Consider the following 12,712-nt stretch of genomic DNA (forward strand, 5'->3'; position numbering starts at 1 on the left):
ACCTCACTACAGCAATGGCAGATACGACAGCCCAGAATGTTGCAATATTTAGAGCTTTTCCTTTCTTTTTTTTAAAGTTTATATACTTATTGAGAGAGAGAGAGAGAGTTGGGGGAGGGGCAGAGAGAGAGAGAGAGAGAGAGAGAGAGAGAGAGAATCCCAAGTAGGCTCTACGCTGTCAGCACAGAGCCCCATGTGGGGCTCAAACCCATGAACTGTGAGATCACGACCTGAGCCATAATCAAGAGTCGGATGCTCAACTGACTGAGCCACCCGGGAGCCCGTAGATCTTTTTCTTGGACACACAGGGTCAGACTCATTTTCAGGGATCATGTTTTAACCAGGTTTAAAGAATCTGGCATCTTCTTTCCAACTTTAAGTAAGACTTATGCACCTATCGTTGCATAACCACAATCTCGGTGCTAATCCCTACCGAATCTTACTTTTAGTGGCTGGAAATGTATGTTGTTCGTATCTGTTTATCTGTTTATCTTGTATCTAACTGGGATTTGAAGAGTGGCAAATCCTTGGTACACATACAATGAGTGCACGGATGGGTGGGTGGATGGATGGATGGACAGAAGGGAGGGAGGGAGGAAAGGTGAAGAAGATCAATCGGTTTTTTCTTTGTAGCAATTTCTGTGAATCACACCCAGTCTGGCTCTCATTTGGAATAACTGCAAAATAAAAATGATCTAAGGCACGCAACGCTTACAAATTTATTAGTGGCCGGTGCGGTAACTTTTAATGTTTCTGTGGCAATACTAGCAACAAATTAATAAAAGCTTAATTTTTATACAAATAGTTTTATTACAAATTTGAATTTGTAAGAAATACACATGTCAAGAAATTACATAAAAGGCCTTAGTAGTCTTAAAACCGTGTTGGAGACTTTTGGTGCAAGGTCATTGCCTTGCATTGACAGTGCAAGGTCATTGCCAGTGGTCAATCCTGCTCTCCTGTGATCCGTCCGCTCCCTGCTGACGTCTGCACGCAGCTCGCCGGAGCGAGCAAGCCACCCGGAGGCGCTTACCCGGCGGGGGAATACTGATACTAGGGTTCAACTGAGCTGTTTTGCACACCAGGCCGCAGAACGACGAATACGAAGTAAACGAAGGCCTTTTACGGTTCTGCTGGTTCTGAAGTCAGGTCATTCGGTTGGGATTAGTGTTTAAAACCCTGAAGACATTTAATACAGAATACAAACAATAAGGTCAGAGTACATGCTTCACTGGAGCAGACGCCGCGCTCGTGGACCTGGGTTTGGCTTTGGCGATACACGCGTTTTGGTTTGGAGGTGAACAACGAAAATGGGATGTGTCACATTCAACACCCGGGTGTTTAAAAATCTATGTGAAAGGACAACACAGCCTTTTCAAGGAAGAAACTACGTAAGCTTTATTTTAACAGTGGAAATGAAACAAACCTTTGACCTAATCGCTGACATCTATATAAATTACTAAAATAATATATATATTTAATTTCCGCCTACTTTTGGACCATCTTTATTCCACAGGAAATTTGTGATTTCTGCACAAGCAGCTGCATAGTACCACACAGAGCAGAAAGACCTACATTTACGTCTGGGGGTTGGAAGATTCGGCGGCTGAGCCATTCCATCAGCAGGCCCGGAACACTGTTCTCGCGGGACCCACTCGTGTACGGGCCCAGGGACCTGCGCTTGGAAACAGCTTGACGGTGACGTAAACAAACATCCCATCCGGGGGAGGGAATGCACCTGTCCCAACACAAGAGTGGACACAGGCGTTCAGACACAATGGAAGGCCCCGCGCACCTGCTAGCACCCTTTGGTTTTCTGATGGAGTTCGTACTTCACGCATCAGTGCATTGGCTTCAAGAACAGACTTACACTTTTATTTCATCAAAAGTGCCATTTGGTGCGTCACTATGACAGCTTATCATGCTCTTTGCTTCTCCTTCAGCGAGTAGAGGCCACCGAAGCGGGGTGTGCTAGTTAGGCAAATTCCTATAAGGCACTTTACGGCTTTCATACTGGACAGTGAGGTACACAGGATATATTTCTAGGGTTCGTTGCTGTTAACAAGAGAAGGGGGAGAGGAGGGAGTAGCACCATGTTGTACGTTAGCTGAGGGCCGGGTTTCATTATGTTCTTCTCATACAGACTTGGCAACGGCTGACGTGTGTGCGCAGCTCCCCCGCCTTCAAGGTGGACGGCGTGGGCTTCCTACAAGGCAACCCAGAAACCAGCCGTCAGCGCCGCTGCTCCACGAGGCAGGCGAGCCCCTCAGCAGCCCCCGCCTTTCCTGGAGCCCCCCCCCCCTCCGAGGGGCCGGATGAAGGGGGTGGGCCCAGCCCATGACAAGCAGCGACCACTGCTCACCCTGACCTAGTGGGCACCGCGCTGGGTGTCACCCGCCCTCACAGTGCGGGGAGGGACAGGGGCCGTGCACGACATCACGTTCACCCCCATGCGCGGCCGTGAGGCTGGTGGCGGCCCAATTGCACGCACAGGTGAGGGCACAGCCACAGCCATCCCGTGCCTGTTGTGCTCTAAAGTCTGAGCCACTCCCAGGGTACCGCACAGCCTCCTTGGACTGTGACTTTCCCACTCCAGCCTTTCTCCTTGACCAGACTACTCGCTCCTCCCAGGGAGGAAGGTGCTCTTCTCTGTGACCCTTCACACACAGAGGGAGAGCTCATTAAACATTGGTTGAAGGGTGTGATGAGCAATGAATCTGGAACAATTAACCAGACCTCGAAATACTTTCATAAGCTTTTGCCAGATTTCTATGCAGGTGGTCGGACTGGAGGCCAGAGGGGAAGACAGTTAGTGTCCCAAATGCTCTTTGATCCTAGGAGTTCTGTCTTAAGTTGACCGTTAGTGGGGTGAAATCAGAACCAAAGTTGGCACTAACCAAATTCTACTAAAAAGGTAGCCACAGAAAACAAGTAACTTGTCCTCAAATTAAGGCTGCTTCTAAGCAACTTCTATGAAAACCATATTGCCCCCAAACTAATTATTTAAATTAACAGGATCTTATCTAATTTTGTTTTAGTTCATCGTACCAGGCTGCTGTTCTATTAACCCTATAATGGAAGCCCGAGAACCTGATACACCTGCCAAGTGCTCAGTTAGGCAGCTGATGGTTAAGCTTTATCCGGAGAGTTGATGTCAAGCTTCCAAATGCCTGCAGGGTTTCATGTACGCTATGAATTAGGTCCCTGGTACTTTTTTGGTGCTTAAAGAATTACAAACAGAGAGTGTGTTACTCTGTCTCTTATGATCTAAGCCCAGGAAGAGAGGGGCTCACAACAGAGTTCCAGAAAATTCTCTCTGAAAAGGTGAAGGCAGAAAGGCTTGTCCCCAGGGGCGAGCGGCACTTATTTCGGGAAGGAACAGTAAGCATTGGGGCTCCATCAGCCTCGTGTCTGCCCCAGCAGGGGATGGGGCCAGTGCTGCCAAAGGACAGAGGACTCGTCGTGTGCTCCCCTCCATCCCCACCGTGCAGGCCCCACACTGACTTCAGCAAGGTCAGCAGCCATTTGGGACAGCTGTCATAAAGGTGAAGTGGTGCTAGCGGAAAAGAAAGGTAAGGTCCTCCCTATCAATTTCAGCTGCACTTGTGCCAAAATTCATGTTTATTTGCATGGGTTTAATAAAGTCTTGCTTCGTCCCTCAGAACTCACCCTGTACATACACTGGAGTCGGCACTACAACTGCTAGAAGGCAAATACTGCCCTTTCCTCTCTCACCGATGTTAAATGTGCAATATTTTTATTTTTTGAATTTTTAAAAATGTTTGATTTATTTATTTTGAGAGAGAGTGTGTGTGTGCAAGCAGGGGAGCAGCAGAGACAGACGGCAGGGGCAGGGGTGGGGGGGAGAGAAAGAGAGAGAGATTGCCAAGCAGGCTCTGAGCTGTCAGAGCCCTGAGCCCCATGCAAAGCTCCATCCCACGAACTGTGAGACCATGATGTGAGCAGAAATCAAGAGTCAGAAGCTAACTGACTGAGCCACCGAAGTACCCCAAATATTTTTAAATGCTCTGTTTAAAGACTCCAGATGCTTTAACTACACTGTAGTGGCGCCACCTACAAAAATGGAAGAACTGAACCCATAACTTGAGATCTGCCTTTGAAGTCTGACCCGGTTATCTGTCCACACAGAACAGAATCGAATATTCATTACCTCCTGTGGAACACACGTTCCTAATCAGTTTTATAACCATCCAGAAGACCAAGACTGAAAGCCCCAAAGGCGGCTGAGCAGCAGAGAGGCCCCGCCCCAACAGCAGAGAGGGCTCCGCCCCAGCAGAACAGAGGGCCCCGCCCCAGCAGGGAGGCCCCGCCCCAACAGAGGCCCTGCCCCAACAACAGAGAGGCCCCGCCCCAGCAGACAGGCCCTACCCCAACAGCAGAGAAGGCCCTGCCCCAGCAGAGGCCCGACCCCAGCAGAGAGGCCCCTCCCCAACACCAGAGAGGGCCCGCCCCAGCAGAACAGAGGGCTCCGCCCCAGCAGAGAGGCCCCTCCCCAACACCAGAGAGGGCCCCTTCCCAGCAGAAAGGGCCACCCAGACTTACTTGAACATCTCGCTTCTCTCGATCGTGGCAAGCCAAAAGCTGTACGCGTTCGCGTAGTAATTGCAAGTCCCACGTCCGTGGCACTCGATGAATGGCGCGCTCCTGAACTCTTCCAGACAGGACCCGGGGGATGCCAGGGCTTGGCCAGAACCTTCGGCACCAGCACTGGTGTGCTGCGGAGCAAACGTGAGCCGTGGGTCAGATCCCCGGAACACCCCAGTGCCCGCACTTCTGACCGCCTGCAAGCCGGTCCGGGCTCCACGAGTGGCACGGGGCTGTACAGGACCCAGTGGGGCCGCCGCCGCCCCCTAACTCGGCATGGCCAGTCCGGCTTCATCAGCACTTAGAGAAATGCTGTCCTAGTTATTATTTTTGAAACACTTGACACCTCCTCTAACTTGGGACAGAAGAAACAGCCAAAATGTGTAAATGATGTTGGAACCCATACATGCGAAATCAAGCTTTCTAATCAACATCCTGGAGGATAATTAAAATCCTGAATTTGCTGCATTGGATGTTATGTATCCTTTTATAAGGTAAAGAACAATCACCCATTACTTGCCTTTAAAAAGAGAGATCATTTAAAGAAGAAGAAAAAAAAGTAACCACTACTGTAACTTAAAATGCACTTTAGTCTAATGGGTTCAAGTAGGATCTACCTGTGCTCAGAAACCAGGGCCATAAGATAAATGACCCCAAATGAGACAAGACATTCCAAAATCCACCATGACTATTATTTCAGACATGAGAATTTCAGGGCCCTTTGAAGACAAAGCTAACGCCCTCCATTCCCAGATGAGGACTGGATGACGCTAGAACATTCTGGATCTGACAATGGTCCCAGTGTTGAGGCCAAGCTGAGACAAGAACAGGGGTCTCCAGACTGTGGGGCCAGAGCCCCTCCACCTCCCCACAAGGCCCCTTAAGCCTGGGAAGTGATGGAGAACTTGTTCCCTGGGACACCATTACTTTAGTTTGCTCTTGATTTAGGGAAATTATGGGCAATCATTGTTTCACATCTTTGTAGGACAAAAGGCTTTCCTGAGGCTCTTTACTCCTTGGGCCAGGGGCTACTTGTGTCATCATGAGGTTCTGCTGAGTATTTCTTATGATTATACAGGCAAAACATTCAATCTGTCTCATCACTGCTGGTGTCTTGACTTCTCTACACTGTAGTTCTAACTTTTTGGTTTTCCCAATCAAGTAGTTACCATGCAGTATTTAGAATCATCAAAGCAACTAACTTTCTGTGTGGCTGCAAATTCTCTGGTCCTTTTGAAGAGTCTACCTGAAGCATCATCAACCCAGGAAATCTCACAACCAAACGTGAATACAGACACAAGTGCTTTAAAATTGCTTTTCTGGCACCTTCTGCACTTGGGATCACTGCAGCAGAAGAAAACAGTTATGAAGCCACTTTCCCAGTCAATATATCATAATAGGCTAGAGATCATCTGGGGGTCAAAACATCCAGGCGGCCATACCTGAGACTGAGGAGGGGCGGGGCTTAGTGGTGAGCCAGAAGGTTTCCGTGCAGGGCCCTTACTGTGGCTTACCCGGTACAACCTGACCTGACCGGTTCAGAGCCTTCATATATGCAATCACTTCTTTAAACTGAGGCAATAAAATAAAGTAACCAGCCACCATGGGATCACAAGCAGGTGCCATATTTCCTGTGTTAACTGGTATTTCAGGGGTGGGCACATCGGGGACCTGGTGTCTGGGACAGCTGAGTGGCAGGAGAGTGTCCTCATGCTCCCAGACACTGGCCAGCGCCCCTGCTGCCTCTGCCCGATGCACACCACTGCTTCAGGCTTGCATGAGCTGCCTGAATGGGCACCTGTCTCCTCTCCTCCTGGGGAGACGCTCTGACTCCTGGAAACCTTCTCCTGGTGTCCCTGCCACCTAGTTCTGGAGCAGCCCCTTGGGAGGCAGGAGGTAGGCTCCGGCCGGGTGCGGGAACAGCTGCCATCCACAGTGGAGCAGGCCAGGCCCCTGGGAATGCTTTGGACTGGGCGGCCCAGCAAGGGAGGAGAGGCCTGCCCGGCATGAGCCAGCCAACTGAGGGTGGGAGCATGGGGGCAGTGGTGGTGTTAGCGGGAGGCTCTTCAGGGGTGCAGGGAGTTTCCCCAAATGCTCACCATCACGAAGGAATAGCCAATCCAGAGGGAGGACCAGCCGCTGGGGCACTGCGGAATCTGGATGGTCTGGCTGTGCACAGCCATCACCATGGCTGGAGCCTCGCACACCGCACACCTGGAAGGTACAGAGCAGGGACCCTGAGCATGGACAGGGACAGGGACAGCAGGACAGGGACAGCACAGGACGAAACCTGTTTGTTCTCTTCTCCTGTGCTGTCACACCTCCTCTCCACTCCCGCTTTCTGACCCAACCACATGCTTACAACACGGCTGACACGCCCACAGCTGACTCTCACTGATTTGATAAGCCCACCTCAGTACTAGAATGATAAATCCCCAAGACACCCAACACTTGCTGTTTAACCATCTGCTTTGGTGGAGGGGCCGAGGGACCACTGACTTTCATTCTCTCCTTTGCGCATTCCAGTGTTTTCCAAACTTTCAACAATGAGTGTGGACTTTAGCAAACACAATTAACACTTGAAAGAGTTGGTGAAATACAAGTGCTACAGCTTCCAGAACCCAGCACTTTGTTTTCAGCTAAGAATCATCTTCGATCTAAGAAATACATGTAGTGACTTAGAGGAACTAACAAATAATGCATCGGAGGCTGGATGCCCATGTGAGCCTGCCTTGGACGTACTCCAGACTCGATGCCAACAGACCAGTGGCGAGACCCTGTCTGTTCCAGGCGGGGATGGACAGCGGGACACTGCAGTGGGAGTGACCCCCAAAGAACCCTCTCTAGGACAGGAACTTCCCGAGCTGGGATGCCAGACACTCGGCCACTGGGACCGTACCCAGGAACAAATGGAAACAACGTACAATCTTCTGACTCAGACCCGCTCAACTCAGGGAACCCTTCGATGGCAGGACACCGTTTTGTACAAGAAAAAAGAATTAAGCACTAGCAGTAAAATAATTACATTCAAGTCACAAAATGAACAGAGGGTTAGCAATGCTGACGAATGACTACAAATGGTGTTAATAATTACACCTAGTTATGCCGGAACATTTGCATGAAAATGGATGAGAAGTGGGCAGAGGCCTAAATTAGTCATTCGATTTTCCGTGGACGTGTGTGCGTGCGCGCGCACAGCTTTCTATTTTATTCACGCAAATGCAGATGAATTAAAAGCCTCGGTTAAACAACAGTTACTGAAATTGGCCTGTACATCTGCTACCATCTGTCTGCCTGACACGGAAAGCAGAAATAGAGCGTGGCAGACGGACGGCATTTGATGTCAGGCTCTCTCTGGGCTCAGGGTTTGGGAGGGGGGCTCGTCGAGAAGGTCATCCGGACGCCGCCCCATCAGATGGATAAGGGAACAGGGTCACAGACTGGAAGAGCTGGACAGCCCCTTGAAATTCAGACGGTTGAATCCCCCGGGTTATTCCGGCAAAGGCTGAGGCCACAGGGAGCGTGTCAGAGCCAGAACTGGGGCGCAGCAGCCCTGCTCTCCTAACAGTGGCCCTTCCGCCAGAACAATTAAACAATCAGTAGCGTGCGATAACTCAAGTCGACACGAAGCCAGAAATGTCTGCCCTGTTCTCAGGATGAAGGCAGAAAAGTTGCCAGCTTTTCTGCTTAAACAGAAGGATTCCGTGTTATTAACTCTTTCGAAAGGTTAAGCTTTAGGACCTCCCCAGAATAACCCGAAAGGCCCAAGACTTCACACAACCATGGGGTGAAAGTAACCATGGAAACTTGTGGGCTCAGAGACCAGAATGGAAGCACTGTTCCAAAGGGAACGTGAGACAGCAGGCTGGGGGGGAGGGGGGGCAGGTTTCAGGATCCACGGGCTCCAGGACATGACTGATAAAGTCCCTGCATGCTGAGCCTCTGGGGGTCAGGTAGCAGAGATGCCAGGAGCTGAAATGTACAGGGCTGGGGCACCAAAGCATGCTGTCAGGGCGGGGGGGTCTTTCTGAAAGTGAGGGGGCCACAGGGGAAAACAAATCTGAGACCCAGGCTGATTTGGGAACATCACAACGCATGCCACAGCCCCTTCCCTCAAGCAAATGGAGGTCAAAGGTCAGTTTTATCAAGGAGGTAAAACAGCAAACAAACATGAATAATCGTTTTCTACCTGTCGTCCAAGGGAAGCTGAACAAAAATACAAAGGTGGTTAGTTTTCCTTCCGGTACAGCCCACATGGTCCTGAGCGTGGAAAGCCTCAACAGTGAAAGTCACAGGTACTCGCTGACATGTGTAAACGACTGTCTGTTTTGAAAGGTGCCGCCCAGAAGTGTGAAGAACCTTTTTTCCATTTTAAGACCCATAAAGTAAGTTTCTTACAGCTCAAAAAGAAACAAACCCCCCCCCAAAAAAACCAAACCCAAAAAAGCTATCAGGAGATAGATTAATGTAAGTCAATCTACAGTTTTTGTATTTTAATATTAGGGCACCTCCCAGCCCTTCCATCCTGGGGTCCCGTGTGGTACAGGTCCCTGAATAAGACTGATCTGCCAGGACCGCAGAGCCAGAGACAGGTACCAGAACCCGAAATCCTCCCCCAAATCCCCACGGCCTGGGGCTCCCAGCACTGGTTCCAGCGCTTACTTCCTGCTCCCTCTTCCCACTGACCACAGGACCCTGCCTTACCCTTCTTCATAGTCAAAAGCTGCCTGGTTCTTTAAAGGGAGTGTAGAAAGGCTCAAGTTAGTCCCCACTCTCACCTTCCTGAAGCAAACTTGTCCTGCATGGTTATTCTGTTCATCCTTTATTACCTTAGTGTGTTAACAAGTAAAACTATAGAACGGCTTCTTGGTCACATGAATTCATACCTTTGTCACTTTTCTATTACTTCTGAGTACAGCTAAGGAATCAGCTTTTAACTAGAAGGAATGAGACAAAAATAGGACCTCCATGCACTTCTCAGTCATACTAATTCCAATTTCCCGTATTAGTTCCTATCAGGCAGACTCTGGGGGACTTGAAAACATGCTCCAGATATTAATTAGTGTGGAAAGCACTTCGTTTGGGAAGCTGCTTGGTCAAACACGTGAATTGTCAGTGGGAATTTACCCTAAGGAAACAAAAGTTAGTGGGGGGGGGGGGTACAAAAAATCTCGATAGGTATACATTTTTATGTATACAACAAATCTGTATAATCTTTGTGTATAAAGCACAGATATACAGAATGTCTGCGGTATTAGTTTCATAGAGACACTTCACACCCATATTTGAGCTCCTGCATTAAATACCACTGAACTCGGCACTTAGAAATGGTTAAGATGATGGGGCGCCTGGGTGGCTCAGTCGATTAAGCACCAGACTTTGGCTTAGGTCATGATTTCAGGGTTTGTGGGTTCGAGCCCCGTGTTGGGCTCTGTGCTGACAGCTCAGAGCCTGGAGCCTGCTTCAGATTCTGTGTCTCCCTCTCTCTCTCTCAAAAATAAATAAACATTAAAAAAAATTTTTTTTAAAGAAATGGTTAAGATGATTGATTTTATGTCTATTTTACTACAATTAAAATAACAACAAAATTTTTAAATTTCAAAGCGGTGGGCGATTCAGAAGAAAAAAATATTAAAAGGCTCCTCGGGGAGATAACTATTTAAGAAAACAAAGTTGAGAATGTTGCTCTAAGGCCTGCTGGGGACTCCAGAGATGTTGCTTCATGGGGGAAAGGGCGACCAGACCACCCCAGTGAGTCACACAGAATAGGAATTCTGCCCCGAAGCTGGGCATTGCCTCTTGAAGGCATCACACTGTTATTCTGAAAGAGGATAGCTTGGGACACCTGGGCAGGGGTCAGTCAGTTAAGCGTCCGACTCTTGATTTGGGCTCAGGTCATAGTCTCACAGTTCATGAGTTCAATCCCTGCATCAGGCTCTGTGCTCATAGCACAGAGAGACTCTCTCTCTCTGCTTAAGAGACTCTCCCCATCCCTCTCTCTGCCTCCGCCCGTTCTCTAAACAAATAAACTTAAAAAAAAAGAGAGAGAATAACTAACTTTTATACCAAATGATTTTACGTCTGATCTCTATTACAAAACTCTGATATCATAAACAATAAGCTGGCAACAAGTCAAAAGCTTTGGGGAAAAAAAACGAAGCAACAACCTCTGCCTAGATTACAAGCGGTTTTTCTTCTTCGATTATATACATCTGCTCCTACAAGTGCCCAACTCACCTGCTAATGAACGGTCTGATATTGTCGCCGGCGATGGGCGCCATAGACATGGGCATGGGCTCAGGGGTGGACAGCCAGTAGGAGTAGTCATTTCGGGAGGCGAAGTTGCACACGTTGTTGATGTTACAGAACAGGAAGGGCATCGTGCTGAACTTGCGCAGGCAGCTCCCAGCCGTGCCTACAGCCACAGGGAGACACAGGTTCAAGTGCCGGCTCTGTGATCAGTCTGCCTCCGCACAACACAACCATTAAGGTGGAAATAAAACTGCTTTCAAATACAGGCAGAAAGGAGGCAAATACACCACACAGGCAAGTATGGTTGTAAATGAGCATTAACTTAAATTTAAAGTGATTCAAGGCAGAAGAAACCCTATAAAGAATTATGTAGGATATTTTGAGTAAGGGAAACACACCAGTTTATCAGTAGAGAAAAATCTTTTATAAAACTGAACCCCAAAGTTGCTACGGATTCTGTCTCCCTCTCTCTCTGCCCTGACCCCACTCGTGCTCTCTCGCTCTCTCAAAACTAAATAAACGTTAAAAAACATTTTTTTTTTTAAACGGGTGCCCGGGTGGCTCGGTTGGTTAAACGTCCGACTTTGGCTCAGGTCATGATCTCACTGCTCATGAGTTCAAGCCCTGTGTTGGGCTCTGTGCTGACAGCTCAGAGCCTGGAGCCTGCTTCGGATTCTGTGTCTCCCTCTCTCTCTGCTCCTGCCCTGCTCATACACTCTCTCTCAAAAATAAATAACCACTAAAAAATAAAAAAAAAAAAAACTGAATTCCAAAGGAAATTTAACACGTGGCTCCTGGTACAGCGGACAGTAACCCTGGACAATGTCTTCAATGACTATCTTGCCGAAAATGCAGATTCTCCTTACAGGCGGCTTGTTCTTTCCAACCTCCATAAAGGTTAACGTGTGTGACACTGCACTAACTTGGTGCAGGACGACCGGTGGGGACGAGAGAAATGACAGCCAATGGACAGCTGTCCCATGGAGACTCACCGGGGGTGGGGCTTGGAGCCTGCAGAGAGACTCAGGATAGGGGCGCACGCTCGGATTTTAGCCAGAGCACCTGTAAAGCTGCCCTATTTTAAGAAGACCGACACTAGCTGTGAAGCATGCATTCCGGAAATCTTGACCTACTTGATAGTTTGAAGACCAGATCAAAAGTTTTATCAATTTAAAAGCTTCAGAGACTCAGCCTTGACATTTCCCTGTGCTAATGAGGCAGCTGTTGAGCTGGTGGTTGGTCGTGTGAGGGGGGAGGGAAGCGGAACCAGGCCCTCTTCTCACTAACGACGTCTCTGTGGCGCCCTGACGTGCGGGGCCGGGGACAGCTCTGCCGGCCTCGGCACGCCACGAGTCTGTGTCGGATGAATGCACGCGTCCCCGCGGTCTCACCCAAGTCCTGGCCGTGCGCCCGCTCGTTGCCTTGCACGTAGAGCAGGGAGTACCCGTGGTAAAGAATTTTGGTCCCAGGAGGACACTGCGGGTCGTCCGTCGTCTGACTGTGCCGGGTCACCAGGAAGCCATGATCAACAGATGGGGTGCCTGGGGGACCCATGGATCCTGGCAACCCGTCGGGGCCTGGCGGGCCTGGAAACCCTCTTGGACCTGGAAGACAGAGAGGAGTGAGCTTCCCCGGGTGCAGACAGGTGCCCTGGGATAACCCGCCTCCATGCTGCCCCCCTTTCTTTCCCTTCGCACGGACCCCCCACGATGCTTGAGAAACACGGTGCTCGGTGCCAAGCAGACGCTCAGAAAATGGAGTCCAATATAAACACAATATGTGAAAAGGAATATATGAGGGAATGTGTCATTCAGACAACATTTGGGGGCTCCTCCAGGGAGGAAGGACCACAGAA

General features: G+C 49.4%; 1 protein-coding gene across 1 annotated transcript in view; it reads right to left on the reverse strand.

Annotated features, from left to right (window-relative positions):
* Positions 1 to 696: 696 nt before the first annotated feature.
* COL4A1 (collagen type IV alpha 1 chain) overlaps positions 697 to 12,712 on the reverse strand; it is a 156,634-nt gene continuing 144,618 nt past the window's right edge. The window contains exons 48-52 of the mRNA XM_043575013.1: positions 12,249 to 12,461; positions 10,843 to 11,020; positions 6,705 to 6,819; positions 4,564 to 4,736; positions 697 to 2,206 (exon numbers count right to left, since the gene is read on the reverse strand). Of these exons, the coding sequence (XP_043430948.1) occupies positions 2,125 to 2,206; positions 4,564 to 4,736; positions 6,705 to 6,819; positions 10,843 to 11,020; positions 12,249 to 12,461 (761 nt within the window). The 3' untranslated portion in view covers positions 697 to 2,124. The remainder of the gene's footprint in view (positions 2,207 to 4,563; positions 4,737 to 6,704; positions 6,820 to 10,842; positions 11,021 to 12,248; positions 12,462 to 12,712) is intronic.

This window comes from Prionailurus bengalensis, chromosome A1 (genome assembly GCF_016509475.1).
Source record: "Prionailurus bengalensis isolate Pbe53 chromosome A1, Fcat_Pben_1.1_paternal_pri, whole genome shotgun sequence".
NCBI classification, from domain to species: domain Eukaryota; kingdom Metazoa; phylum Chordata; class Mammalia; order Carnivora; family Felidae; genus Prionailurus; species Prionailurus bengalensis.